At 42.8% G+C, this 27,500-nt stretch overlaps 3 protein-coding genes across 6 annotated transcripts in view; all 3 read left to right on the top strand.

Annotated features, from left to right (window-relative positions):
• The first annotated feature begins 10,788 nt into the window (after positions 1 to 10,788).
• Positions 10,789 to 15,605, top strand: eapp (e2f-associated phosphoprotein). 4 transcript variants are annotated; one of them, XM_080512340.1, is made up of 6 exons: positions 10,789 to 10,928; positions 11,946 to 12,130; positions 13,190 to 13,315; positions 13,407 to 13,521; positions 13,599 to 13,718; positions 15,170 to 15,605. In XM_080512340.1, exons 1-6 carry the CDS (start codon positions 10,849 to 10,851, stop codon positions 15,486 to 15,488), a joined length of 945 nt encoding a protein of 314 aa, XP_080368466.1. In that variant the 5' UTR covers positions 10,789 to 10,848; the 3' UTR covers positions 15,489 to 15,605. The 4 variants fall into 4 exon arrangements, with proteins under 4 accessions (XP_080368466.1, XP_080368468.1, XP_080368465.1 ...); XM_080512342.1 differs by having other exon boundaries at positions 13,202 to 13,315; XM_080512339.1 differs by having other exon boundaries at positions 11,946 to 12,124; positions 13,160 to 13,315.
• A 3,365-nt stretch (positions 15,606 to 18,970) lies between these two features.
• Positions 18,971 to 23,416, top strand: sptssa (serine palmitoyltransferase, small subunit A). The gene is made up of 2 exons (XM_080512344.1): positions 18,971 to 19,134; positions 22,162 to 23,416. The coding sequence occupies exons 1-2, from the start codon at positions 19,032 to 19,034 to the stop codon at positions 22,263 to 22,265; spliced, it is 207 nt and encodes a 68-aa protein (XP_080368470.1). The 5' UTR covers positions 18,971 to 19,031; the 3' UTR covers positions 22,266 to 23,416.
• Positions 23,417 to 26,179: 2,763 nt separating this feature from the next.
• The window catches only part of egln3 (egl-9 family hypoxia-inducible factor 3), a 10,123-nt gene continuing 8,802 nt past the window's right edge, over positions 26,180 to 27,500 (top strand). Inside the window, exon 1 of the mRNA XM_080512343.1 lies at positions 26,180 to 27,003. Coding sequence (XP_080368469.1) covers positions 26,590 to 27,003 — 414 coding nt within the window. The 5' untranslated portion in view covers positions 26,180 to 26,589. The remainder of the gene's footprint in view (positions 27,004 to 27,500) is intronic.

Below are 27,500 nucleotides of genomic sequence, written 5' to 3' on the forward strand. Positions count from 1 at the left end.
AAAAAGAAACGTTCAAATAAAATAATGGACCCTAAGACAAATTTATTGTTGAATTTAAAGTAAAAAAAAATAATTTTAAGCAATAAACCTGATGGAAAGAATCAATATTCTCATTTATTTACACATTATACGATTTATGTTTTAATTCTATTTATAATTCATGCTTCTGCCGTATTTCTTTTATTGTAAAAAGAGACAAAACAGTTTTGTTCTGCTGTTTAATTTATTGATCGTTTAATTATTAACTGTGTTTTATAATTGATGTACAGCTTTATCTATTATTTACCTTTACTTTTTCATTTACAATTTAAACACACTGTAAAATCACCTGTTTGTTTATACATAATTAATGTAAATTCTCCCAGAGAAAAATCTAATATAATTGTTTTTGCGATATTAGTATAATTTATACTAAATACAGGGTTTTTCTGTTATTATTATTTATTTGCACTGAAAAAAAATCTCTTAAATGTCGATATTTCCCAAAATATGAAGTGTTAGTGATTCACTCTTTCATATTAAATCATCATTCTGTCATTTCAGGGAGTCATAAATACAAACACGTTCAGAAACACCAGATTTTTAACTCATTTTGTGACTTTAAAATAAAAATTCCAGGTTCTGACGACTTTCCGAGGTTTAGTTTCCTCAAATAAGTTCAATAAATGAAGAAATAAATCACGTTTAGCTGCACAAAAATGAGGATAATTCAAGTTTATTTAGTGGAAATTAAATAAAAGAAACACTAACATTTATAGAAACAAAATCCTTATTTGTGTGAAATAATGAAGGGATGAGGAAATAGACGAGTGCAGAGCTCCTGCTGTTTATTTTATGTCGTTAACGGATCGTTTTTATTTAAATATTGGATTTTTTTCCAACTGGAAATCGTCGATTTATCGATTCATAAAAGTGGTTTAAGCGAACTTTGGTTGCGGGTTTGGCTTCTGTCTGAGGCTGGTCACACACACACACACACACACACACACACACACACACACACACACACACACACACACACACACACACACACACACACACACACACACACACACACACACACAAAGGACCGCCCTCCCTCTAATTGGATTGAGACATCAGGAGACGTCAATCAAACGTCTTTACAAACCGACAATCTCTTCAAAAAGCCATTATGCCCACCAACGGACCCCGGGGGCCACCACACACACACACACACACACACACACACACACACACACACACACACACACACACACACACACACACACACACACAGTGAAAAATGAAAGGAAGGTAATAATTAGTTGTTGGTGGTTTGATGGATCTCCTGACACCTCGAGGCCTCAAGAAAATGTTCTCACAGCCCAGTGTGTGTGTGTGTGTGTGTGTGTGTGTGTGTGTGTGTGTGTGTGTGTGTGTGTGTGTGTGTGTGTGTGTGTGTGTGTGTGTGTGTGTGTGTGTGTGTGTGTGTGTGTGTGAGGGGGGGCAGAAACTGTTCACTATCATCACCCCTTCATCACCACCATCATCATCTTCATCATCATCATCAAAGCGTCTGATTGGTCGTTCACTTCCTGTCTGGAAAAGAAACAGGAAGTTGTTTTTGAGACTCTTTCCTGTAAAAGCAGCAAACTATGATTCTCTCTGTGTGTGTGTGTGTGTGTGTGTGTGTGTGTGTGTGTGTGTGTGTGTGTGTGTGTGTGTGTGTGTGTGTGTGTGTGTGTGTGTGTGTGTGTGGCCGCCCGGAGCCACACTTAACGTGTTGAAGGCAAACATGTCGCCTCGCATCACTTCCTGTCCTGACGGAGGACGAAGTGACGGGCGGAGCTGCAGGGCGTGTTCCTGACGTCCTGTCAGCTCTGTGCTCCACTGCAGCTCTACTGCTCCACTGCTGCTCTCCTGCTGCTCTGCTGCTCCACTGCCGCTCTACTGCTCCACTGCTGCTCTGCTGCTCCACTGCTGCTCTGCTGCTCCACTGCTGCTCTGCTGCTCCACTGCTGCTCTCCTGCACCGCTGCTGCTCTGCTGCTCCACTGCTGCTCTCCTGCACCGCTGCTGCTCTGCTGCTCCACTGCCGCTCTGCTGCACCACTGCTGCTATACTACTGCTCCACTGCTGCTCTGCTGCTCTCCTGCTCCACTGCTCCACTGCTGCTCCACTGCTCCACTACTGCTCTCCTGCTCCACTGCCGCTCTCCTGCTCCACTGCTGCTCTCCTGCTCCACTGCTGCTCTGCTGCTCTCCTGCTCCACTGCTGCTCTCCTGCTCCACTGCCGCTCTCCTGCTCCACTGCCACTCTCCTGCTCCACTGCTGCTCTCCTGCTCCACTGATGCTCTCCTGCTCCACTTCTGCTCTGCTGCTCTCCTGCTCCACTGCTCCACTGCCGCTCTCCTGCTCCACTGCCACTCTCCTGCTCCACTGCTGCTCTCCTGCTCCACTGATGCTCTCCTGCTCCACTGCTGCTCTGCTGCTCTCCTGCTCCACTGATGCTCTCCTGCTCCACTGCTGCTCTGCTGCTCTCCTGCTCCACTCCTGCTCCACCTCTGCTACTCCACTGCTGCTGCTCCACCGCTGCCCACTCCTGCTCCACTGCCTCTGCTGCTCTACTGCTCCACCACCTCTGCTCCACCCCACCGCCACAGCGCCACACCCGCCTCCAACCCTCCAACCCTCCAACCTGGGACTGTTGTAACCATAGCAACAGGCATCAGGCTCCTCACACCTTTGACCTTTGACCTCAGAAACACTTTGTTGTGTGGAAACGTCGACGTTCTTCACTTTATAGAAGCGACTCGTCGTGTGACGAACAACTTCCTGTTTCTCTTCCAGACATGAAATCGACCAATCAGACGCTCCAAGATGAAAATCTGACTTTTTTATCTGGAGCGGATTTTTTGTTTGTTTTTGTCATTTTTTAATCTCCTTTTATATCAGATTGACTTTTTAATCACAAACTTTGCTCACGACCTCATAGTTTTTATGCATCTGCTTATTTATTCATTGTATTAAATACGTTCGCTGAAAGTTTTGACCTTTAAAAAATATGTGACTTTTTAATGTTGATATGACCTTTTTTTTGGTAATTTTCTCACTTTTTTACTCTCCTTTTATATGAGTTTGATGGTTTTTATTGACAAATCTTGTATTTCAATGCATCATTTTAATGCGTCAGTCAATGTACTGTGAAAAACTTTGACCTTGAACTTATAGAAGTAAATAAATGACTTTATTTCTTTATTTCTTCACAGTTTGAGGCGATAATATGAGATATGATCATATAATGTGAAATATAAAGACACAGGATGACGTCAGAATCTTCTTCAGATGGTTCAGGAGCTCAATGTCAAGAAGCGTGTGTGTGTGTGTGTGTGTGTGTGTGTGTGTGTGTGTGTGTGTGTGTGTGTGTGTGTGTGTGTGTGTGTGTGTGTGTTTTCGGGCCACCTGCTGTGTGTATGCCTGTTCAGCTGCTCTCCCACTGCGTCTGCAGCCAAATAATACTTCATTAAAATACCAATAAATACTCCAAAAAATCACTCAAACGCCCGCCGAGAAAGAAACTTAATTAAAATACCAATAAGCAATTAAGTTAATTTCATCACCCGATAAATAACCGACTTCGTCAAAATACCAGGCAGGAGCCAACTTCGCTGAAAGACGCCCAATCAGAGGCGGTGAAAGGAGTGTGTGTTGGTGCCGCTTGTGTTTGTGCAACATCCTCCGCAGTGTGTGTGTGTGTGTGTGTGTGTGTGTGTGTGTGTGTGTGTGTGTGTGTGTGTGTGTGTGTGTGTGTGTGTGTGTGTGTGTGTGTGTGTGTGTGTGAGAGAGAGTGATTTACATGGTAATAGGCCGGGGGCCACGCTCCCTGGAAGTTTCTTCTCCTCCTTCAACGCGAGATCCGTTTCATTCTTTCCTCCGTTCATCCCACGTTCATCTCACAGCTGGACTTTTGTCTCTCTCTCTCTCGCTCTCTCTCTCTCGCTCTATCTCTCTCGCTCTATCTCTCTTTCTGTGTGTCTCACATGCTAATCTGGGTGGAGATGATTGGCTGCCGAGGAGGAAGCGAGGAGAGAGAGAGACATAGAACCACAAAAGCTGGAAGCTATAAGATGTGAGTGAATGAGGGAATGAGGAGGAGGAGGAGGAGGAGGAGGAGGAGGAGGAGGAGGAGGAGTGATGAAGACCTTAAATATTCTTTACGATCAGAGTTTGGTTTGGCCGTTCTCTGAGGAGGAAAGTCACTCCGATCATTTTTGCGTGCTCATATTGACTTTATGGGTATTTTCTACTCGTCGCATTACAACAAGTGACGTCTATTCTGTGTATTACGGTAAAATGTGCAGAACCTCTATTGTCGTTTATAGACGACAACATGGTAGATCTGATTTTTTTTCTGCATTTTTTTTCAGTATTTGATCATTTTTACGTGCTCATATTCACTTTATGGGTATTTTCTACTCGTCGCATTAGAACAAGTGACATCTATTCTGTGTATTACAGTAAAATGTGAAGAACCTCTATTGTCGTTTATAGACGACAGATTAGATTAGATTTTTTATTTATTTATTAAATTTCTTTTGCATTTTATTTCAGTGTTTGATCATTTTCACGTGCTCATATTGCCTTTATGAGTATTTTCTACTCGTCGCATTACAACAAGTGACATCTATTCTGTGTATTACGGTACAATGTGCAGAACCTCTATTGCCGTTTATAGACGACGACATGGTAGATTCGATAATTTTTTTATTTTTGGTAATTTTTTTCTGCACTTTTTTCAGTATTTGATCATTTTCACGTGCTCATATTGACTTTATTGGTATTTTCTTCTCGTCGCATTACAACAAGTGACGTCTATTCTGTGTATTATGGTAAAATGGGAGGAACCTCTATTGTCGTTTATAGACGACATGTTAGATTTGATAATTTTTTTTATTTATAGATTTTTTTCTGCATTTTTTTTTTCAGTATTTGATCATTTTTGCGCTTTATCGTGACGACTTCCTGTTGTTGTCCCTCAACTGAGCATGTGCAGAACAAACCCAAGTTGTGTCGTTCCCCGTTTCCATGGAGACTAAAAAGTTTTCAGCGACTCGTGAAAACGCACGTTTAGAAAATGTGGTGTAAACGTTTTTAACAAACGCTTAATTTGTTGAACATATAAATAAGAGCTTCAACAGGAATCCAACCTGGAGTCCAGCTGCTGTGAGGGAAGAGCAAACCGCTGCACCGGAACGAGCGCCAGGCCGCACAACGATACGCTTCTCTTACCAAAAAAAAAACGACATTTCATTAATCTGGCATTCGACATTTTTAATCCCAATATTCGTTTTTTTTTTCAGTAGAATAATAAGCGAACGAACTCGTTTCAGACGACGTTTCTCGTGAACATTTAAATAAAGATTCTCGCGGCGACCGAGAGAAAAGGACGGGCGATTGTTTTGTTTTTTTTCTTTGAGTTCAGGAAGAAAGATGGAAACGAACTATCTGCAAACACACGAGTCGGCAGTTTTAATCCCCGAGTCGCCGTCGGAGGAACAAGGAAACGTGTGAGGAAATAACAAGAGACCCAAGTCAGTTAATTTGACTGCATGGAGAGAGAGTGTGTGTGTGTGTGTGTGTGTGTGTGTGTGTGTGTGTGTGTGTGTGTGTGTGTGTGTGTGTGTGTGTGTGTGTGTGTGTGTGTGTGTGTGTGTGTGTGTGTGTCAACGGGATCACAGCTCGCCGACATGGGCCGATAATAAAGTCCCCACACTTTTTACAAAGAAGGAGGGATGGATCGGGGGGGGGGGGGGGGGGGCGGCGGGCGGGGGAGGGGTGACGGACGTGTGCGGCTCATCTGAGGTGGCAGAAGATAATGAATCTCGTCTCGGCTGTTTGCGGCGGCGGCCAACAGGTGGAGCCGACACCCCGGGAGCAGCGGGGGTCACCTGGTCGACGGCAGAGAATTAAAGAAAAAAAACAACCTTCAGTCAGTCTGGACGATCAAAGGATCAAAGGCTCAGGAAGCTAGCCGCCGCCGTTTACGTGTCACGCGGCGGCGGGAAAACACGTCGATGTCGTCGGCAGGTTTCGGTTTGAGGTCTAAAGGTCTGAAACACTTTATGACCAAAAGAGCCATTTTTGAGATTTTCAAAATAAGATTTTTCTGTAGCCAAAAAAAAAAAAATTTGTTAATTATCTGAAACAAAGAAAAGTCATTAGAAAAATTTTAAAAATGTGGATTTGTGACATTAAATTGTAAGAATTTAGGTATTTTATTCAATTAAAAGAACAAAAATAACAATCAAACCACGTCATTTTTTGCCTTTTTTTTTAATGTCTTTTCCGAAACTAAAATACAAACAGTGTCGTCTTCTTTTTTTAAAGATGAGTTAATAAATGAAAACAACCTCCAAGACGTTTCTTTGTTTTTGTTTTGTTTGTTCGTCTGCTGCTATATGTACTTAAGCTAGCATGCTAACCGGCTAGCCACTGGTTGTCTCATCTCGGCTAACATTTAACGGACCGTAAAAACAACCTCTGTGACGTTGTTTCTTTGTTTTTGTTTGGTTTTTTTTTTATGCGCTGCTATACGTAGACAGGACGACCAGTGGCTGGCCGGTTAGCATGCTAGCTTAAGTACAGCTAGCATGCTAACCGGCTAGCCACTGGTTGTCTCGTCTCGGCTAACATTTAACGGACCGTAAAAACAACCTCTGTGACATTGTTTTTATTGTTTTTGTTTAGTTTTTTTTGTGTGCTGCTATACGTACTTGAGCTAGCATGCTAGCCGGCTAGCCACTGGTTGTCTCGTCTCGGCTAACATTTGACGGACTGTAAAAACAACCTCTGTGACGTTCTTTGTTTTTGTTTGGGATTTTTTTGTGTGTTGCTATACGTACGACCAGTGACTAGCCGGATAGCATGCTAGCTTAAGCTAGCATACTAACCGGCTAGCCACTGGTCGTCTCGTCTTTAACGCACCGAACGTTCAGAAGGACACATTCTACCGCCACGTCTCTCACGTTGAGGAAAACATCCTGACGTTTGCCGTTAGAAATCGTTCTCTGCAGCTCGCGGCTCGTTGACTTCCTGCCGCGGCTTACTAGCGGCCCGGCGTGTTTCTGTTGTTTCTCCCCCTTCGTCCCGCCGCCGACCGGCGGAGGAGCCGCTCTGCAGCTCCGCCGACGGCGAGGTAAACGTCGGGGGTGAGAAATGAGGGGATTGCTATTCGGAGCGGCGCCCTGGGATCCTCGGTGTGACGCTCCCGGCTGAACCTTCATTTGTGGCGTGCGGCGGCTCTCGGCGGGACGCGGCGGCGGCGGCGCCGCCTTGTGACAGATAGACTGACACATCCACCCAGGTGAGAATGTAGAATAACGCCACCTGTGTGGACGGAGTCGTCACTCCCGGCTCGGCGGGAAACGGGGAGGAGGTCACCTGTGACGACCAATTTATTTTTCTTGGCAGGCGAGACGTTCCTCTGAGACGCCGGGGAGGGTGGAGGTCTGGAGGGTGGAGGTCTGGTGATGAAATCCACCAGACTGTTTATGTACTGGGAGGTGGATGTCTGGTTGGTGGAGGTGTAGAGGTGGAGGTCTGGAGGGTGGAGGTGTTGAGGTGGAGGTCTGGTAATGAAATCCACATGACTGTTTATGTACCGGGAGGTGGAGGTGTAGAGGTGGAGGTCTGCAGGTGGAGGTGTAGAGGTGGAGGTCTGGAGATGGAGGTGGAGGTCTGGAGGGTGGAGGTCTTGAGGTGGAGCAGCAGCAGTGTTTCAGGTAGTTGTCGTTCTCCACCAGGTCTGAATCGTTCATCTTGTTTTTTTCTTCAGAACATGTTTTCTTTACTTTTCTTTGATCTTCTTTATTTTCTAAACTTTGCTTTGATTTCAGCCTTTTTTTTACTGTTTTGTCTCGTTTTGATCCCTTTGTGCTTTATTTATTTATTTATTTATTTATTATTTACCCGTTAAGATCATTTAAAGTCACACTTCTGCTGTTTTTCCTTTGATCCTTTATTTTCTTTCTTTTGGTTTGTTTTTGTTTTTGATGAAGCAGCTGAGCCGAGCTGAGGGAGGCCTGATGCTGCTCTGACCCCGTGACCCCCCCCCCCCCCCCCCCCCCCCCACACACACACACACACACACACACACACACACACACACACACACACACACATAATTATCCCAAAAGTTGTTTTGTCGTTTTTTTTTTTTCAGAGGCGCCGCTGGAGGCTTCTGATGAAGACGAGGGAACGCAACTGGCTGGATTCCTGCACACACACACACACACACACACACACACACACACACACACACACACACACACTGCTGACTTTGATAATAGAGTACAAGACAATGGACTGTGTGTGTGTGTGTGTGTGTGTGTGTGTGTGTGTGTGTGTGTGTGTGTGTGTGTGTGTGTGTGTGTGTGTGTGTGTGTGTGTGTGTGTGTGTGTGTGTGTGTGTGTGTGTGGCGCCCAGTGGGAGAGCCCGCCTGCCCGCCGGGGGACAGATGGGTGTAATTATGTTATTTTTACCTCCTCCAGGAGGCGCCGCCAGCTCGGGGAAATTAGCATCACACCTGTGTGTAATTGGCTAAATTAGCTTGTCGAGCAGGCAGAGGTGGACGGTGGCAGGGCGTGTGTGTGTGTGTGTGTGTGTGTGTGTGTGTGTGTGTGTGTGTGTGTGTGTGTGTGTGTGTGTGTGTGGGAGGCAGGTAAAATCAGTGGAGTTGTTTAGTGGAGAGGAGAGGCTGCTGTCAGGATGGGGGGGGGGGGGGCGTCACACCTGCAATGGAAAATGTCACCAAGCGTCGTTGGCACACACACACACACACACACACACACACACACACACACACACACACACACACACACACAGACACGTTAAAGGACAAACCGCAGGGAAAGAGACACAAAACAAACAGCAACACACACGCAGACAAACAAAAACACGAGGAGACGTAAACACACAAACAGCCAGGAGACACACACACACACACACACACACACACACACACACACACACACACACACACACACACACACGCACACACACACACACACACGCACACAGATCACAGTTACTGATTTTGGCGTCGTCTGCAAACAAAACGAGAACAAGTGTATCTGCAGTCGTTCCTCCTGCTCCGGTAAACAAACATGGCCGCCGTGGCGCTTTGGAAATATTTTACCAAAGCAGCAACTTTACTCACTTCCAGAAGTCAGTCAGAACAATATCATCATCATCATCATCATCATCATCATGATTATTGTCGTCGTCGTCGTCGTCGTCGTCGTTGTTGTTATAATACTTTTGGTAAAAAATAAATTAATGGTACGAACCAAAAATATAATACAACAATAAATACATTAATTTGTTTGTCCTCGTGATGAATTCAGTTTGAGGTTTGAAAAATTCTACAACTTCTAAATAAATAATAAATTGTCACTTCTCAAGATTCACAAGAATTTTATACGCGGAGCAAGCTAGCATGCCGAGGACGCCTGCAATACCACTTTGTACCAGCAGGTGCTGTAGTGAGTCCTTCTGTGTTTATTTTCATTGAGCGTCACATTTCCTGCTTCTTTAGTTAGTTTATCTGAATCCTTTGGTAAAATGTGGCTATTTTACTACAATTTGTCTCTTTTTCTTTGGTTCTTTTTGTTCGTATTTGGTCGTTTTGTCACATTTGCTTGCGTCACTGTTTGTTCTGTGTTTTCATTCTCTCTTTGTTCATTTTAATAAATTTAGATGATGTGTATCTTTGAAGTCACTCAGTGTCACTTGTTTTTCATCCCCGACCACCTTGCTCCACTGATTTGAGTCAAACTGTCAAGGTTTTGCTCATTTTGTCAGTTTTTGCTTCGACTTTTGCTTTTATTTGTCGCCGTTATTTGTCGTTTTGAGGTCAAACTTGTCCCTTTTCTTATCATTTAACTTTCCTTTTGGTTTAAATTCTTCAAGTCTAATCTTCTATTCTTCCCAATTTTCACATCCTACTGTAAATGTCTGCATGATTTTGTGTTTGTGCTCATTCATTTATGTGATATTTTGCCTCTCGCCATCAGATTGGGTTGATTTTGCTGATATTTTCTGTGTTTCTCTGCATTTGTCTCATGTTCCAATTTGAATTGATAGATTTGCGCCGTTGTCTCTTTTATTCTGATAACCAATAAATACGATTTATACTGTAAAGGGTGCGTTCACGCCGTTATCCTGTTATGTGTCATGAGAAACACCACGGAGGTCGAGATGCGAGACACTGAAGAGGATTTATTCTGCACATCGTTCAGTCTTCACGTGTTTCCTTCTTTGCATCTCCTCCTGATGTCTGACACGAGCTGATCCTCCTGAGGAAGACACCTGCTCCTCCTCCTCCTCCTCCTCCTCCTCCTCCTCCTCCTCCTCCTCTTTCTCCATCACTACATGTCTGGTCTGTTGGCTCCACCTGCTGGCGGCTGCCTGGAACAGCAGCTCAGGTTTTTAGTGAAAGAGACAGGTACGATGATAATAATAATCATAATAATAATAATAATAATAATAATACTATAGACAGCGGAGTCCTGTCACACACGTTAACCTTAAATTTAATTTCGTTGCATTGATTTAGATATACGTTTTTAAATCAGCTTATAAAAAAAGAATGGAAATAAAAATTACATTTTATGTTGGAAGATTTAGAAAAGGTCTCTTGCGTTCATTTTTACTGACGTTTATTCCGCCTCCTTCCAGCAGGTGGCGGCAGTGCGCTTCGACGGTGTATACAACTTCCGCTTTAAAACGGAAGTGACGAAACCTCCTAGACGCTCGCATGTCGCTGCTTGTGCGTTAGCGTCTCGTTCTACTGCAGATTGAATTATACCTATATATTTTTTATTAAACATGAATCAGCTGTGCGGGTCAGAGGAGGTGGACTCTTATGAGCTGGAGGAGCCGAGTGACGAGGAGCGAGCGGCCAGCAGGTACGGACCCGGGGAAACGGGCGCATTTAGCCGCGGGTGGCTAACGTGAGCTAAATGCTAACATGTAAACAAACCGGAACGCGCTGCAGAAGGTTTCAAATCTGCTTTCAAACCTTTGTTTTAGTTGGAAAGAAATAATCCCAAGGTAATAAAACGAAGAAATCAGTAATTGCGTTGCCGATTGAGCTACTTGTCGTCCTGAATGTGCGAAATTTGCTCCTGCCTTCTTTTTTATTTTATTCAATTCAACTTTGTTTATATCGCACCAAATAAGATAAGATAAGATAAGATAAGCCTTTATTGATCTCACAATGGAGAAATGTACTTGTAACATTGAGCTCTTAAGGACTCATGAGGAAAGGAAAGACAAGGAATGTGCAAACAGTAATAGAATAGAGGAATCTGATATACAATGACTCTCAAATAGGACTAAAAAATAAGATAAAAATCACAAACTATAATAAAGTATAAGTTCTAAGGGGCGCAAAATATAGTGTATATATATATATATATATATATATATATATATATATATATAGTGCAAAGTGTAGGATAAGTACAATAAACATACTATAGTAAAAAAAATAATACCAGTGTTGGCAGTGCAGGGTCAGTCCTAACAAGTGGTCAATTAGTGACGTAGATGAAGTGACGTAGATAAAGTGACGTAGATAGAACTCGGTCATTTCAAGTGCTTTTAACAGAAAAAGAGAAAATCCCAACGAATAACACGGTGTTGTTCTTCTGCTTGTTCCTTTCCATGGATCAGATTTGTGTATATTTCTGTTTATTATTTGAAGGAAGGAATGTTTTTTCAGGGTTTATTTACGACGAGTATTTTTAGGTGTTTGACGCAAAAACACATCAAGTAGTCAACTTTCTCATTTAAGCTACACGTTTGTCATTATAATTCGCTAAATAAAACTTAATTTGAAGGATTTCTGTGCACAAATAACAGCGTGTCGTTGATGGAGGACAAACTGTCTTGTCTTGAATGTCTTCCCGTGGCGTCTTCAGCTCGGAGGACGAGCTGGACGTCCTGCTGAACGGGACGCTGGAGCAGAAGAAGAAGCTGATCCGGGAGTACCTGACGGGGGAGAGCGAGTCGTCCAGCGGGGACGAGTTCGAGAAGGAGATGGAGGCGGAGCTGAGCTCCACCATCAGGACCATGGAGGGAAGCTGGGGACCGGCGGCAGGTCTGCGTCCACGACACGTCCCCCCCCCCACGTCCCCCCCCCGGTCCATGTCCAGACCCCGGGGACGGGACGGGGGGGCGAGTGGACAAACATCGAGTCTGTGCTTTGGGTTGAAAAACAAAATAATGAACTCTAAACATTAAGAATGGGAGCAAAGACACTTTCTAGTGGACAGGTTGTTATTATGGTGACTGTCAAAATAAAACCACCAAGTTAGATTATTATGGTGACTGTCAAAATAAAACCACCAAGTTGGACTGTTATTACAGTGACTGTCAAAATAAAACCACCAAGTTAGATTTTTATTACAGTGACTGTCAAAATAAAACCACTAAGTTGGACTGTTATTACAGTGACTGTCAAAATAAAACCACCAAGTTAGATTTTTATTACAGTGACTGTCAAAATAAAACCACCAATTTGGACTGTTATTACGGTGACTGTCAAAATAAAAGTACCAAGTTAGATTATTACAGTGACTGTCAAAATAAAACCACCAAGTTGGATTGTTATTACGGTGACTGTCAAAATAAAACTACCAAGTTAGATTATTACAGTGACTGTCAAAATAAAACCACCAAGTTGGATTGTTATTATGGTGACTGTCAAAATAAAACCATCAAGTTGGATTGTTATGGTGACTGTCAAAATAAAACCACCAAGTTGGATTGTTATGGTGACTGTCAAAATAAAACCACCAAGTTGGATTGTTATTAAGGTGACTGTCAAAATAAAACCACCAAGTTGGATTGTTATGGTGACTGTCAAAATAAAACCACCAAGTTGGATTGTTATTAAGGTGACTGTCAAAATAAAACCACCAAGTATAGGAGAATAAAGTTCTGACGGGCTCTACTGAGCATGTGCAGAAGCAGTGTTTCCATTCAGACGGGACTTTTTTAGACAAGTCAGGTTTTCTAAGCGTTTCAGTTTTCCCACCGTTTCCATGGCGACAGAGCTGCGTTTCCACTTTTCACAATGTTGTCTAAGAAGTAGAATCTTGTTGTTGCTACGTTGACGTTCGTGTCCCAACAGGAACTCCAGGAGGAGGAGGAGGAGCAGGAGGAGGTGCAGGAGGAGGAGCAGGAGGAGGTGCAGGAGGAGGTGCAGGAGGAGGAGCAGGACCTCCAGACCCTCCGATGTACGACAATGTCTACTTTGACTCGGACTCGGAGGACGAAGACGCAGCAGGTCGCCGTCCAGCCTGAGACGCATCCGTCCCCGCTGAAAGTTTCCGAAAGTTCCCGAAAGTTTCTGAAAGTTTCCCGTGTGGCCGTTGCAGGAAGCTCGACGGGCCGGCGGCGGAAGCAGCGCGCCATCCCGACGAACGACGAGCTGCTGTACGACCCCGAGGAGGACGAGCGGGACCAGGCCTGGGTGGACGCCCGGCGGAGACGGTGAGGCGCCGCGCCGTTCCTCCGTTTTACCCACAATCCCCGGCTGCACCCGACCGCTGAGCCGCTCTGTCCCCCAGGTACAGCTGCAGGCGCGCCGGCGGCCAGTCGCGGCCCGGCCAGGCTGAAGGGCTGCCGAGCAGCGACGCCATCCTCAACTGTCCCGCCTGCATGACCACGCTGTGCCTGGACTGCCAGAGGTAAGGCGTAGGGCCGCGTAGGGCCGTGTAGGGCCGGCGGTGAACGCTGGCGTAATGGACTGGTGGACTAACTGCCGTTTAGCGAGTCGTGGTGCTGAGCGAGCAAACGTCGGACGTATGGAAGTGAAACTGTGCCGTCAGATTCTGAATTCACATTTTTAACTCTGAAGTTTTTTTACCATGGAAATCAGACTTTGAATTTTAAAAGCTGTCGAATATGTCGAAAACGTTCAGTGTGTAAAAATTCAATGTTTCTAAAAATTCTGCTGGAAAAAAAATTCAGCTGTAAAAACAACTTTAGCCGCAAAAAAAAAAAAAAAAAAATTCAGCTGCAAAAAAATTCAGCCGCAAAAAAAAAAATTCAGTTGTAAAAAAATGCACCCGCAAAAAAAATTCCGCCGCAAAAAAAAAAAAAATTCAGCTGTATAAAAAATTTAAGCTGCAAAAAAATTCAGCTGTAAAAAAAAATTTTAGCCACAAAAAAAAATCAGCTCCACATAGAGCCAAACCATGCAAAGTTTTTTTTTTTTTTTTTAATAAACTGCAATAAAAATTCAATGTGTCTAAAAATTCAGCCACAAAAATGTTTTCTTAATTCAGCCACACAAAAAAAAATTCAGCTGTAAAAATTTAAAAAAAAATTCAGCTGTAAAAATTAAAAAAAAAAATCAGCTGTAAAAACAACTTTAGCCGCAAAAAACAAAAAAAAAATTCAGCTGCAAAAAAATTCAGCCGCAAAACAAAAAATTCAGTTGTAAAAAAATTCAGCCGCAAAACAAAAAATTCAGTTGTAAAAAAATTCACCCGCAAAAAAAATTCAATGTGTCTAAAGATTCAGCCGCAAAAAAAAAATTCAGCTGTAAAAATAAAAAAAAAAATTCAGCCGCAAAATGTTTTTTAATTCAGCCACAAAGAAAATTCAGCTGCAAAAAAATTAATAAAATTCAGCCACAAAAAAAAAATTTTTAAATTCAGCCGCAAAGAAAATTCAGCTGCAAAAAAATAAATAAAATTCAGCCACAAAAAAAATTTTTTTAATTCAGCCACAAAGAAAATTCAGCTGCAAAAAAATTAATAAAATTCAGCCACAAAAAAATTTTTTTTTAATTCAGCCACAAAGAAAATTCAGCTGCAAAAAAATAAATAAAATTCAGCCACAAAAAATTTTTTTTTTAATTCAGCCGCAAAAACAAGAGATCCTGGCTGTTTTGCCACATGGAGCCAAACCATGCAAAGTTTTTATAAACTGCAGTTAAGTCGGAATAATGAATGAATGAAACTTTATTTCAAACATACAAATAAAAATGAAGGAAAATATAGACATTTGAATTAGTAAAACAATAAAGAAAAAGAAAAAAAAACATTTTTTCTTGGTCCCATTTGTATGTGGAAAAGGAAGAAGTAAAAAAAACAGAAGAAGAAGTGTTTGATGACTCAGCGTTTCTCTTCAGACACGACAAGTACCGCACGCAGTACCGCGCCATGTTCGTGATGAACTGCACGGTGAAGAGGGACGAGGTGCTGCGCTACCAGAACCACAACCACAACCAGCAGCAGAGGAAGAGGAGGAGGAAGAGGAGGAAGGGGGACGGGGGCGTGGCCCAGCCCGACGAGACCCCGCCTCCGCCCGCCCCGGCGCCGGCCGGCGTGGACGGCGGCGACGGCGAGGCGTACCACCCGGTGCGCTGCTCCGAGTGCTCCACCGAGGTGGGCGTGTTCGACCGACACGAGGTTTACCACTTCTTCAACATCCTGGCCAGTCACTGCTGACGCTCCAGCATGCTTTTACTTTTACTTTCTGTTTTTTAATCCGGCACCGAGACTCTGGTTCTTCCTGCAGGAACTGCCTCCGTCACCACGTTTGGATTAAAGTGAACTCTGCTCCGTCACCGACTCACTTTTTACTTTGAACCGTTGATTTATCACTTTTTTTTTTACATTATATTTTAGTACAAAACGTCATTTAAAGGAGTGAAAAAATTCAGCCACAAAAAAAATTCAGCTGCAAAAAAATTCTGCTTTTTTGCAGCTGAATTTTTTGTTCGGCCTAATTTTTTAACAGCTAAATTTGTTTTGCAGCTGAATTTTTTATTGAGGCTGAATTTTTAGACACATTGAATTTTTACTGCAGTTTATTAAAAAAAAATTCAGCCGCAAAAAAAAACAAATTCAGCCGCAAAAATTCAGCTTTCTTTCTTTTTCTTTCTTTGTTTTTTTTTAAAAATCCGGCACCGAGACTCGGTTTCTGCTGCTGCAGCCTGGAGGAACTGCCTCCGTCACCACGTTTGGATTAAAGTGAACTCTGCTCCGTCACCGACTCCCCTTTTACTCTGAAACTTTGAGTTATAACTTTTTTTTTTACATTATATTTTAGTACAAAACATCATTTAAAGCAGTGAAAATATTTAATGGTTGGTTTTAACGGTGAACGGCGCTATATAAGAGAAGTTGATTTAAAAATGCTTATTGTTAAAAAAAAAAAAATTCAGCCACAAAAAAAATTCAGCTGCAAAAAAATTCTGCTTTTTCGCAGCTGAATTTTTTATTCGGCCTAATTTTTTAACAGCTAAATTTGTTTTGCAGCTGAATTTTTTATTGCGGCTGAATTTTTAGACACATTGAATTTTTACTGCAGTTTATTAAAAAAAAATTCAGCCGCAAAAACAAATTCAGCCGCAAAAATTCAGCTTTCTTTCTTTTTCTTTCTTTCTTTTTTTTTAAAATCCGGCACCGAGACTCGGTTTCTGCTGCTGCAGCCTGGAGGAACAGCCTCCGTCACCACGTTTGGATTAAAGTGAACTCTGCTCCGTCACCGACTCCCCTTTTACTCTGAAACTTTGAGTTAGAACTTTTTTTTTACATTATATTTTAGTACAAAACGTCATTTAAAGGAGTGAAAATATTTAATGGTTGGTTTTAACGGTGAACGACGCTATATAAGAGAAGTTGATTTAAAAATGCTTATTGTTAAAAAAAAAAAATTCTACCACAAAAAAAATTCAGCTGCAAAAAATTTCAGCTTTTTCGCAGCTGAATTTTTTATTCGGCCTAATTTTTTAACAGCTAAATTTGTTTTGCAGCTGAATTTTTTATTGCGGCTGAATTTTTAGACACATTGAATTTTTACTGCAGTTTATTAAAAAAAAATTCAGCCGCAAAAACAAATTCAGCCGCAAAAATTCAGCTTTCTTTCTTTTTCTTTCTTTCTTTTTTTTTAAAATCCGGCACCGAGACTCGGTTTCTGCTGCTGCAGCCTGGAGGAACAGCCTCCGTCACCACGTTTGGATTAAAGTGAACTCTGCTCCGTCACCGACTCCCCTTTTACTCTGAAACTTTGAGTTAGAACTTTTTTTTTACATTATATTTTAGTACAAAACGTCATTTAAAGGAGTGAAAATATTTAATGGTTGGTTTTAACGGTGAACGACGCTATATAAGAGAAGTTGATTTAAAAATGCTTATTGTTAAAAAAAAAAAATTCTACCACAAAAAAAATTCAGCTGCAAAAAATTTCAGCTTTTTCGCAGCTGAATTTTTTATTGCGGCTGAATTTTTAGACACATTGAATATTTACTGCAGTTTATTAAAAAAAAATTCAGCCGCAAAAAAAAAGAAATTCAGCTGCAAAAACAAATTCAGCCACAAAAATTCAGCTTTCTTTTTCTTTCTTTCTTTTTTTTTAAAAATCCGGCACCGAGACTCGGTTTCTGCTGCTGCAGCCTGGAGGAACAGCCTCCGTCACCACGTTTGGATTAAAGTGAACTCTGCTCCGTCACCGACTCCCCTTTTACTCTGAAACTTTGAGTTATAACTTTTTTTTTTACATTATATTTTAGTACAAAACATCATTTAAAGCAGTGAAAATATTTAATGGTTGGTTTTAACGGTGAACGACGCTATATAAGAGAAGTTTATTTAAAAATGCTTATTGTTTCAGCAAAAGTTTAAATTTGAAAGGTTCTTATGAACAATTCTGCTCCGCTGGAGATGAAATTGGGACTTTAATGTTTGACGCACCTGAGATAAAAAAGAAAATGAAGAAAATAAAGGTAAACACGAAATGAAATGAAATATTCCAGTTGAAATGATTAATTCAGTGCGTAGTGGAATATAATGAGAACAAAATAAGGTCAAAGTGATCAAAGTGAAGTCTAAAGATTTCGCCCACCGATTCCTGGGTTTGGACTCGTACTCAAAATAAAAGTTGAAAATCACATCGCAGGATGATCAAAGTGGAAAAGTGAGTTTTAGAATAACTGATCTGAGGTTTAAAACAACGAAATCTTGTATGAAAAATACTAGAAAAAGCAAAGAAATAACTGCAAACATTTTATACTTTGTATTCTGTCACTTTTTACTTTGTTACATTGTTTTTATTTTACCTTCAATATGTTACAATATAATCGTGTTGCTTTCCATGACATTGTTACTTTGTATTATGTTACTACATCACGGGATGTCAACATTTTTGACAAGTTCATGTATTCATTAGCCTTTATTTATTCAGGAGAAACACATTGAGACTAATATTATAATTAACATTATAGTATAATAATATCTTTTGTAAGTTTGTCCCAGTAGAAGTACATGAATAGTACAGCGTCAGTAATATTAGAATGTGACAAGTACATGAAATACAATAAAAGTACAGGCACACAGAGCAGATAAAAGATTTTTTTTAAAAAAACGTCGCGGCAGCGAGATTCAGGCACCAAATCCCTCTAAAGTTTGATTTTATTTTATTTTTTCGTTAATCACTGACTGCACTTTAGCTCCGTCCTTTATTATGAAACCCGGATGTTGGAACTCCCTTATACGCATCGGCGGCTCCGCGAGCAATGACTGGCTGAGCGCCGTGTCACGTGACACATTGAGATTAATTATCTCTTTTGTAAATTTGTCCCGGTAGAAGTACATGAATAGTACAGCGTCAGTGATATTAGAATGTTCTTAAAAACAAATAAATAGTCAATAGACAAGTACATGAAATACAATAAAAGTACAGACACACAGAGCAGATGAAAGATTAAAAAGAAATTTAAAAAAAAGGAGATTCAGGCACCAAATCCCTCTAAAGTTTTTTTTGTTTTTTTTTTCGTTAATCACTGAACTGCACTTCAGTTACGTCACTTATTATGAAACCCGGATGTTGGAACTCTCTTATACGCGTCAGTGGCTCTCCGGGCCGTGACTGGCTGAGCGCCGTGTCACGTGACGTCTACGTCACCCCCTCCCTCGGACACCCGGAAGAGGAGAGGAGCGGACCGACCGGACGCTCGCCAGCTGAAGCGCTTCGGCCCGAAGAGAGTCGCGATGGCGCTGGGAGACTGTTGGAAGCAGCTGTCGTGGTTCTACTACCAGTACCTGCTGGTGACGGCGCTCTACATGCTGGAGCCGTGGGAGAGGACCATCTTCAGTATCCTTTCTTCCGCTTCGGCGGCTCGAGCCACATGCTAGTAATGCTAACCGGCTAACACGCCAGTACAGAAACTGCTGCGCTAACTTCTGTATTTTTAAAGTATTTTTACGTGTATTTCTCACAATCTGTGTCACTCTTGTAAAGTAGTTGGACTCTGTGAAGTTCATGTCCAATCCGGCGTGTCGATCATGTTTGGATGTGGTTGTTGTCAGAGGAAAACTTTATATAAACAAACATTTTCAACACTTAAATTAACGCCGAATTCAAAACGATGATGTAGATCAAGTTTACTTCTCTTTCTGTGGTGCGCTTAACTCGTCCCGTTAGTAAACGAATCGTTCAAAGCTTGAAATTCGAAATGACGTTTGGTCTTTGTCGATGTAATGAAGGCGCTTAAAAAACTACGTCAGTTTTTTTCTTTTTAATTAATGCCGAATTAAAGAATAGTTCAGTCTCCTTCAGAAAATAACAGAACATTTTGTTCTTAGAGTTAAATTAATGTGTGTACAGGTGATTCATTGTTGAATGTGTTAAAAGTCGAATGGAGTTTGGACTGGTTCCGTTTGTTGGTCATTTTTAATAACTTGTTTAACTTTTTAACAATGCTGATTAATTAAAATATGCAGGGTAATTCCAGTAAGTTACACGACTCTGTTTTACATCCTGTTAAAGAAATTTTTTATTAAACCGTTTAAGGTTTGAGCGTAGTTCTGCACTGAGATCCGTGAATCTTTTAAAGAAGCCGGTTGTGTGTTTGTGTTTGTGTGTTTGTGGTTTGTGTGTTTGTGTGTTTGTGCGCCGCCTCCTGAAAGTCGAGCTTGTTGCTGCGTGTCGTCAAATGTTTTCCCTGAACCCTGGAGGCTTTTCAGCGTCGCGTTGCGGCGAGTGACCGCATGAATAATTAAAAGTCTGCCATGTTTGTACGGCAGGTCGTCTGCAGCCCGCCGTCGCGTCGGGTTACGTGACGTATCGTCTTCCTGCGGTTGTCCCCCCCCCCCCCCCCTCGGGGTCAGGTGTGTGTTTCTACGCTGCCGTTGGTTATCAGTCTGCATCCCGTCAGACGTGGAGAGGTAATGGATCTCCTGAGGGCGGCGCCGGGTCCCCGAGCTAACGCTAACCTCTTCCTCCGTCGTCCACGACGCCGACTGTCGCTTTGGTTTTCCGGCTCCTTGTGGGTTGCGTTTTGGTCGCAGGTCCGTGTTACGACGTGTCGTTTCTCTTTTCTGATGCATTTTCCTGCGTCGCTCCTCCCGTCATCCTGTCATCCTGTCCTAGCGAAGCTTTTCTGTCTCAAAGTCCCGGTGAAATGAAGGTTCCACCTCCAGAACCCTCTGGTGTCTCTTCTAGAACGTTTTCCTGCTAACTGGCTGAAGGTAAAATGTTAAAACACGACAATCTGAGAGAAAATAGCCGCTAAACGGCGCTATTTCCTCTGCTGGGCGGAGCTTCTGACAATAACAGAGTGACATCACGAGTTGTGCACACGCCCAAGTTGTGTTTACATGATGGAGGATCAGAGTTTTGACCACGAAGAGGCTGAATTGAACCAGATTTCATCATCGTGGTCATTTCAAACCCAGTGATTGATGAAGAAGACACAGAAGGTGGTTCTGCCATCGGTGACCCCGTCTGGAACATGTTTGAGGAAGCAGAAGACGCTTCGTCCTCCATTCGTCCTCGTCTCCTCGCCTCAGCAGCCGCCACTTTTCACCTTTGAGGCTTTGAGGCTCCGGACTTTTGGCAGAACGACCGGCTTCCTGGATCCAACACGTCCAAGAGCTAGAAGACTGAATCACTGAAGACGAGTCCAGGTATTACTTGATCGTCTACTAGCCGCCCAAGCTAGCGGCTCCCGCTAGCCGCCCGAGCTAGCAGCTCCCACCACCTGTGCTCCTTTCCTCCTCTCTGGTCTCTTCCAGGCTCAATCTTTCATCAAGGCTCATAAAACGCCGACTAGAACTTCAAAACACTGTAAAAACTTGATATTTAAGAGGAAACAAGCCGATATAAACACAACAGATGGAGATCTGCACAACTCGTGATGTCACACATAGGCTCCGCCCACGAAGGAGAAGGATTCCCCCGACTTCGTCGGCTGGAGGAAGTTGTGTTTACGTGATGCACCTGAACGCATCACAGCGTTGTCGCGGACGGAGTTGTTTTCCTGTAAATAGTCGTGCGTCTGGCGGTTCTTTTGCGCTCGACTCGTTTCCTTTCGCCTCTGCGTTGTTTTGCAGCGTCGTCTCGTCGCCGTTGCTCGTTTCCATGACGACGTTCCCGAGTGACGACACCGACGACCGGCGAGTTAGTCATGTATTGTAACGGCCTGCTTGTTTTACTAATTAATCAAGTTGGTTTTTTTTTGTTAGAATTGAAGCTTGTGATATTTATTTATTTATTTATTTATTTATTTATTTATTTATGACAAACCATGGAATTAATGTCGACTCAACACAGACTACATTCAATTCAAAGAGTATTTTTATAACGTCCTTTGATCTTTAAGTGAAACAGTTTCCACTGAGAATTTTAATTTCCAGAATTACTTTATTTATTACGTGATATACGGTAATATCCACACACACACACCAATCCATTTTCTGAGGCTCGTTGAACTTTGATGATAAAATCTGAGCTGCTGTTTTTTTTTTTTTTTTTTTTACAGATGTTAAAATCTAGTCTACTAATTTACTTTAATCTTTACTACACATGTTTTCAAAACACACCTGAGCGAATCAGGCTGAAGAAATTAATAACGAACCTGCCAGTTAAAGAATTTTCCTCCAGCTTTAGCGGTTTGGTCCGTTACCATGGCAACCTGCCGTTTTTTTTTGCTGCAGAGTGACTTCTGTGTTTAAAATTCAGCTTTTCAAAGTAAAAGTCAATGACTTGCACTTCCTTCAACAAGCCGCCTGGGAGCTTCCCGGTCGCTTCCCGTCGGGTCGCCTTGTTTTCTAGCGCAAACGACGACGCTCGTCACCCATTGGCCGGTTGCTCCTTGACTCCGCCCCCCCCCTCCTCCAGACTCCCTGCTGATCTCGGTGGCGGGCATGGCGGTCTACACCGGCTACGTCTTCATGCCGCAGCACATCATGGCCATCCTGCACTACTTCGAGGTCGTCCAGTGACGTCACCGCCCCTCCCCCGCCTCGTCCTCTCTCTCTCTCTCTCTCTCTCTCTCTCTCCCCCCTCCGGGACCAGAACCCGACGAGCCACAGGACTGAACGTGGACGAGAGTTTTTCAAACCAGCGAGACCGTTTGTGACGTCTGACGTGGGAAATAAAATCATTAAAAAAATTTTAAAAAAAACTCCACATCTGCAGCGTTGCCATGGCGACGCCAGAGACAAAATGACGACTTCAGATTCGACACAAGAGAATTAACTGTTTTGTATTAAATCCTCTGCACCTTCATCAGGTCCTTTTTTGTTTTTGTTTTTTAAATCAACTAAATTGTTTTTTTCTTTTCGCCTCGAGCTTCTAAAGTTTGTGAAACTGAGACGTCCGACACTCCGGCCGGTCCTCGAACGCACCTTGCTGCTGCTGCTGCTGCTAAACTAGCCGCTAATGCTAAGTGATGCTACGTGGAAACCTGGGGGATTTTATCACACAACAAAATGGTTTATTTTGTCTGAAGGTTTTTTTTTTTTTTTTTTTTTTTTTTTTTTTTAAATCAAGTAAGTTGTTTTTTCTTTTCGCCTCGAGCTTCTAAAGTTTGTGAAACTGAGACGTCCGACACTCCGGCCGGTCCTTGAACACACCTTGCTGCTGCTAAGCTAGCCGCTAATGCTAAGTGATGCCGTGTGGAAACCCGGGGGATTTTATCACATAGAACGAAATGCTTTATTTAATAAAAAAAAAGGTTGACGTGACCTCTGACCTCTGCAGTGGCGTGTGGCGCCCCCTGCTGGAGCTGCTGGAGCTCCTCACCCTCGCATAGGAACACTTTTAACTCCCAACGTGAGGAACGCAGTGAAATTCCTGTTTTGTTTTGTTCCCGGTGAGTCTGAAGGGTTTTTTTTTTTCTTCTTCTTCTTCCTGGAAACACCTGAACTGGTTTTTGTTGTTTTTGTTTTTTAAAGTGTCCTTCAGCTTTCCTCCCCGTCGGCCTGCAGTTTCCTGTCGTCGCTGCGTTTCTTCTCCTCCTCCTGCAGAACAGCTGTGTTTTTCTCTACGGTGTATATAATCTTTTGTAAAGTTGTGTAGCGGCGGAGCGGAATCGTCCCGCTGAACGACGTCCTGCCGGAACCGGAGCCATTAAAGGGATGTTTCACTACCACCTCTTGTTTATTATTGATTATTTACTAGAAAACTCCTCTTTGCTTCCTGAGCGTCGTCATGATCCGTTCTGTTGTTTCTGATGTCGTCGTGAAAAAGACATTTTGCATTTAAGCTATTTAAAAAAACAAAAATCTACACGGGATGAACAGAAAAAGGACAAAGTGAAGTTCTTCACCTCCGTCCTGCAGAAGAACGAGTGACTGGAAATAGAAGACTGATTTGTTTTTCCTGTTTCCTCACCGTTTCTCATTCGTTCCCATTTATTCTCCTTTTTTTCTATATTTTCACCCTCGTTTAAATTCAGATTCAAGATTTATTCATTTAAATTGTACAAGAAATGCGAAATAATCTATTAATTGGTTAAAAGCAGTGTAGAAACTGAACAATTATATAAAAAGTAATGTAAATAATAAAATTAGGGTAAAAAGTGTACTTGTCAGTGAAGACGAGTATAAAATCAGGACATGAAAGACAGAAAAAATAGTGCAGTCAAAACAAACTCCGTTTTTCCACTTTCATTTTTTCAAATTTGTCACTTTTCCTCCTTGTTCTCCCATATTTTTCCCAATTTTCCAGTGTTTCTAACCGGATTTCTTCACCTTTTCTTATTTTTCAGTCTTCATTTCTTACATTTCTCTATATATTTTAAATATATATTTTGAAACCCGATCCTTCAAATCAATAATGCTGAAGTTTTCCCTTCTCTTTCCTCCCTTTTTCCAAGCTTTTCTGTCCGTCGGTCTTTAGTTTCTATTATTAAATATTAAATTATTTATTGCAGTTTTTGTTTAATATGTAATAACGGTCTATTTTAACATATTTAATGCTTTAACGTCTCTTCTTCCTGAGTGTTTGTAAAGTGGAGCTGCTGACAAAACTGGTGTTTCTCTCGTTTTCCCATCAAGTGAAAAAAAAAAGAATAATTTCCTTTCAAAGTAAAACAGTAACTAGAAAGTAAAGATAACGTTGATCGGGTACTTCCGGCCGATGTTCCGCAGCAGCAGCGTCTCGTGCTCTCGTGCACGTTCACCCTGTTCTCCCGCGCTCCTCCCTTTGATCTCACCGCGGCTCGAGGGCGACATGCGGCTCGCGATGTACCCAATGGCGGCGGGCACGCCCACGGCGCGGGCACGCGCCACGGCGCTCCGTGTGTTGTTTTGTTTTGTGGGGTTTTTTTTCAATTTTTTTTTAATTTTACGACTTTGAACGGCGACGCGTCAGAAAAACTTTAGTCACGTGGAAAAGCGAGTTTTTATTATTTTTTTTTTCCCCTGCATTTTTCTGTTAAATTGAATTTACGTGATGCACGAGGAGGAGCGGAGCTCCTGGAACAGCCTGTACACCCCCTCCCCCCCCCTCCCCCACCCCCACCCCCCCCCTGCGGTTCCAGGGAATCCCCCCCCTCGACCCCCCTTAACAGGAACATGGGAACATGCGAACATCACATCCAGCACGTCGCGCAGCTCCTCGCTCAGTGTGACGTCAAGCGGCCGCACGCGGGACCGGAAACACGAACGGGTCCTGTCACAGTAAAGGTCACAATTTAAAAAAAAAAAAAATCTAAAGAGACGAAACTGAAAATAATATCGTCTAGTAAGAGAAAAACGAATTAGAGACACTAAATCAAAACAAAACGAGTTAATTATATAGCAAATACAAAATGTAACTTTATTTAAATGAATGAAGGAATAAATCACAGCTCAGTAAATATATTTATCCAAACCTGATGTTGGAAATAAAACGTTCCATTGAGCTCATGAATGAATGTTTGACGCCTCAAAATTAATATTTCATATTTTAAAATGATCATTTATGGACACGAGTAAAAGTTTTATTTCAGATTGTGGCTCAGTAGAAATTAATTACTTTTTAATTTGTGCTTCTCTTAATGTAAATGTTCCATTTTAATGAACGTCTGTGCCTCTTTTATTCGTATTCGTTGTTTCTGAAACGTAAACGTGCGACGACCTGTTTGGTTCACGTGGAAACTTTATACTTGTCTTTTATTTTTTATTACTTTTACAGTCGTATATAACTTTCACGTGTGACGATTTCTTGTTCGGCTTGTCGGATGTACTTTATGTCGTCGTCGTCGTCGTTGAGGCTCCGCGGAACGACGACGACAATCGTACGTACTACTTCGTCACTTTACTGTTTATATGATTATTTTAACATTTTGAAATTGTTATTTTTAATATTATTGTTGCATGCCTTTTTGCACGGCGGGTCTGAGAGGACTGAAGTTTCATCTGTGCTGGATGTTTATTTATTTATTTATTTGTTCATGTTATTTCATGCCATTTCACTATATATATATATATATGTAATAATTTGTCATCCTTACATGAACAAAGGGGAACAAAGAGAAGATTAATCTTGTGTTTTCTGTTCCTATTAGCACTTTTCAACTAAATCACTTCGATTCCCCGTCGTTCCCCCACAATTTCCTGTTTGTACATTTTCTTAAATGTGTAAAACATTTAAACATTTAAATCCCACACTTAAACACTTCCACAGTTTTGCTCCATAAACAGACGGACGTTTCTGTTTGACGTTCTGAAAATGACGTCATGCAGAATTAGCACACTTCACAAGCCGACTTTGACTTGACGTCACCGAAGAGACGGACGACGTCGGAGGGTGCTTTTATTGTGAAGGAGCTGAGCGGATGTAGTGTAATGTAAGCGCGAGTTTTTCTCCCCCCGACAGGATAAAAGCAGGAGTCCGGAGCGACTGAGGAGCGACTCGGGTGTCAGGAGACTCTCTGACCCGCAACCAAGTCCGGGACCCGGTCTGAGAGTAGGTCCAGGATCAGGTCTAAGAGTCCAGGACCCGGTCCAGGATCCGGTCTAAGAGTAGGTCCAGGATCCGGTCTAAGAGTAGGTCCAGGATCCGGTCTAAGAGTAGGTCCAGGATCCGGTCTAAGAGTCCAGGATCCGGGCTAAGAGTAGGTCCAGGACCCGGTCTAACAGTCCAGGACCCGGTCCAGGATCAGGTCTAAGAGTAGGTCCAGGATCAGGTCTATGACGTTTGAACCTCAGGTGTAACGTCAGGAGCCCAGGTCCTCCTCCAGGTGTCCCCCAGGAGTTTTCCAGGTGTCCCCCAGGAGTTTTCCAGGTGTCCCCCAGGCCCTCCTCCAGGTCCTCCCCCAGGTCCCCCAGGACCCGCATCATGCCGTTCATCGACCAGGTGTCGGACCCGGCCCTGCGGCGCCTGGCCCTGCAGCGGCTCGCCCCGGCCCTGGTGACCCGGGGCTTCTGCCTGGTGGACGGGCTCCTGGGCGCGGCGGCGGGCGGCGCGGTGCTGGAGCAGGTCCGGGAGCTGCACCGGGCCGGGGCGCTGCAGGACGGCCGCCTGGCGAGCCCCCTGCCCGGCCCGCAGCAGCACCGCCGGATCCGCGGAGACCAGATCTGCTGGGCCAGCGGCTCCGAGCGGGGCTGCGAGGCGGTGGGCTTCCTGCTGGGCCTGCTGGACCGCCTGGTGGCGCTGTGCGCCGAGGGGCTGGAGGGGCTGGGGGGGCTGGGGGGGCTGGAGGGGACCGGGACCACCGGGACCAGCGGGACCAGCATCCGGGAGAGATCCAAGGTAAAATCCTCTTATTGCTTCTTCTGAAACGAACCAGAGCTTCTGGAACTAAAGTTCATTTCTTTGATCCCTTTGAACCTGAAACAGTGAGAAATGAATGAAAAGTAGCAGAAGGAAGAAAAACTCGCATTATCTAACAGTTATTGGTGTAAAAGTGTTTTATTTATATATAAAGACCGAGATAACTAGAGAGAACTAAACTAGAGAGAATTAAACTAGAGAGAATTAAACTAGATAACTAAACTAGATAACTAGAGAGAATTAAACTAGAGAGAATTAAACTAGATAACTAAACTAGATAACCAGAGAGAATTAAACTAGATAACTAGAGAGAATTAAACTAGAGAACTAAACTAGATAACTAGAGAGAATTAAACTAGAGAGAATTAAACTAGATAACTAAACTAGATAACCAGAGAGAATTAAACTAGAGAGAATTAAACTAGAGAACTAAACTAGATAACTAGAGAGAATTAAACTAGAGAGAATTAAACTAG

Source organism: Blennius ocellaris, assembly GCF_963422515.1.
Source record: "Blennius ocellaris genome assembly, chromosome: 17".
Classification (NCBI taxonomy): Eukaryota; Metazoa; Chordata; class Actinopteri; order Blenniiformes; family Blenniidae; genus Blennius; species Blennius ocellaris.

What these genes read in the sequence shown, in the direction of transcription:
- sptssa (XM_080512344.1), top strand. Translation starts at nt 19,032, where the DNA reads ATGGCGCTGGGAGACTGTTGGAAGCAGCTGTCGTGGTTCTACTACCAG. An exon ending in GTGGGAGAGGACCATCTTCA is followed by an intron (nt 19,135 to 22,161) that starts GTATCCTTTCTT and finishes CCCCTCCTCCAG; the next exon opens with ACTCCCTGCTGATCTCGGTG.
- eapp (XM_080512339.1), top strand. Translation starts at nt 10,849, where the DNA reads ATGAATCAGCTGTGCGGGTCAGAGGAGGTGGACTCTTATGAGCTGGAG. An exon ending in AAGCTGGGGACCGGCGGCAG is followed by an intron (nt 12,125 to 13,159) that starts GTCTGCGTCCAC and finishes GTGTCCCAACAG; the next exon opens with GAACTCCAGGAGGAGGAGGA. An exon ending in CTGTGCCTGGACTGCCAGAG is followed by an intron (nt 13,719 to 15,169) that starts GTAAGGCGTAGG and finishes GTTTCTCTTCAG; the next exon opens with ACACGACAAGTACCGCACGC.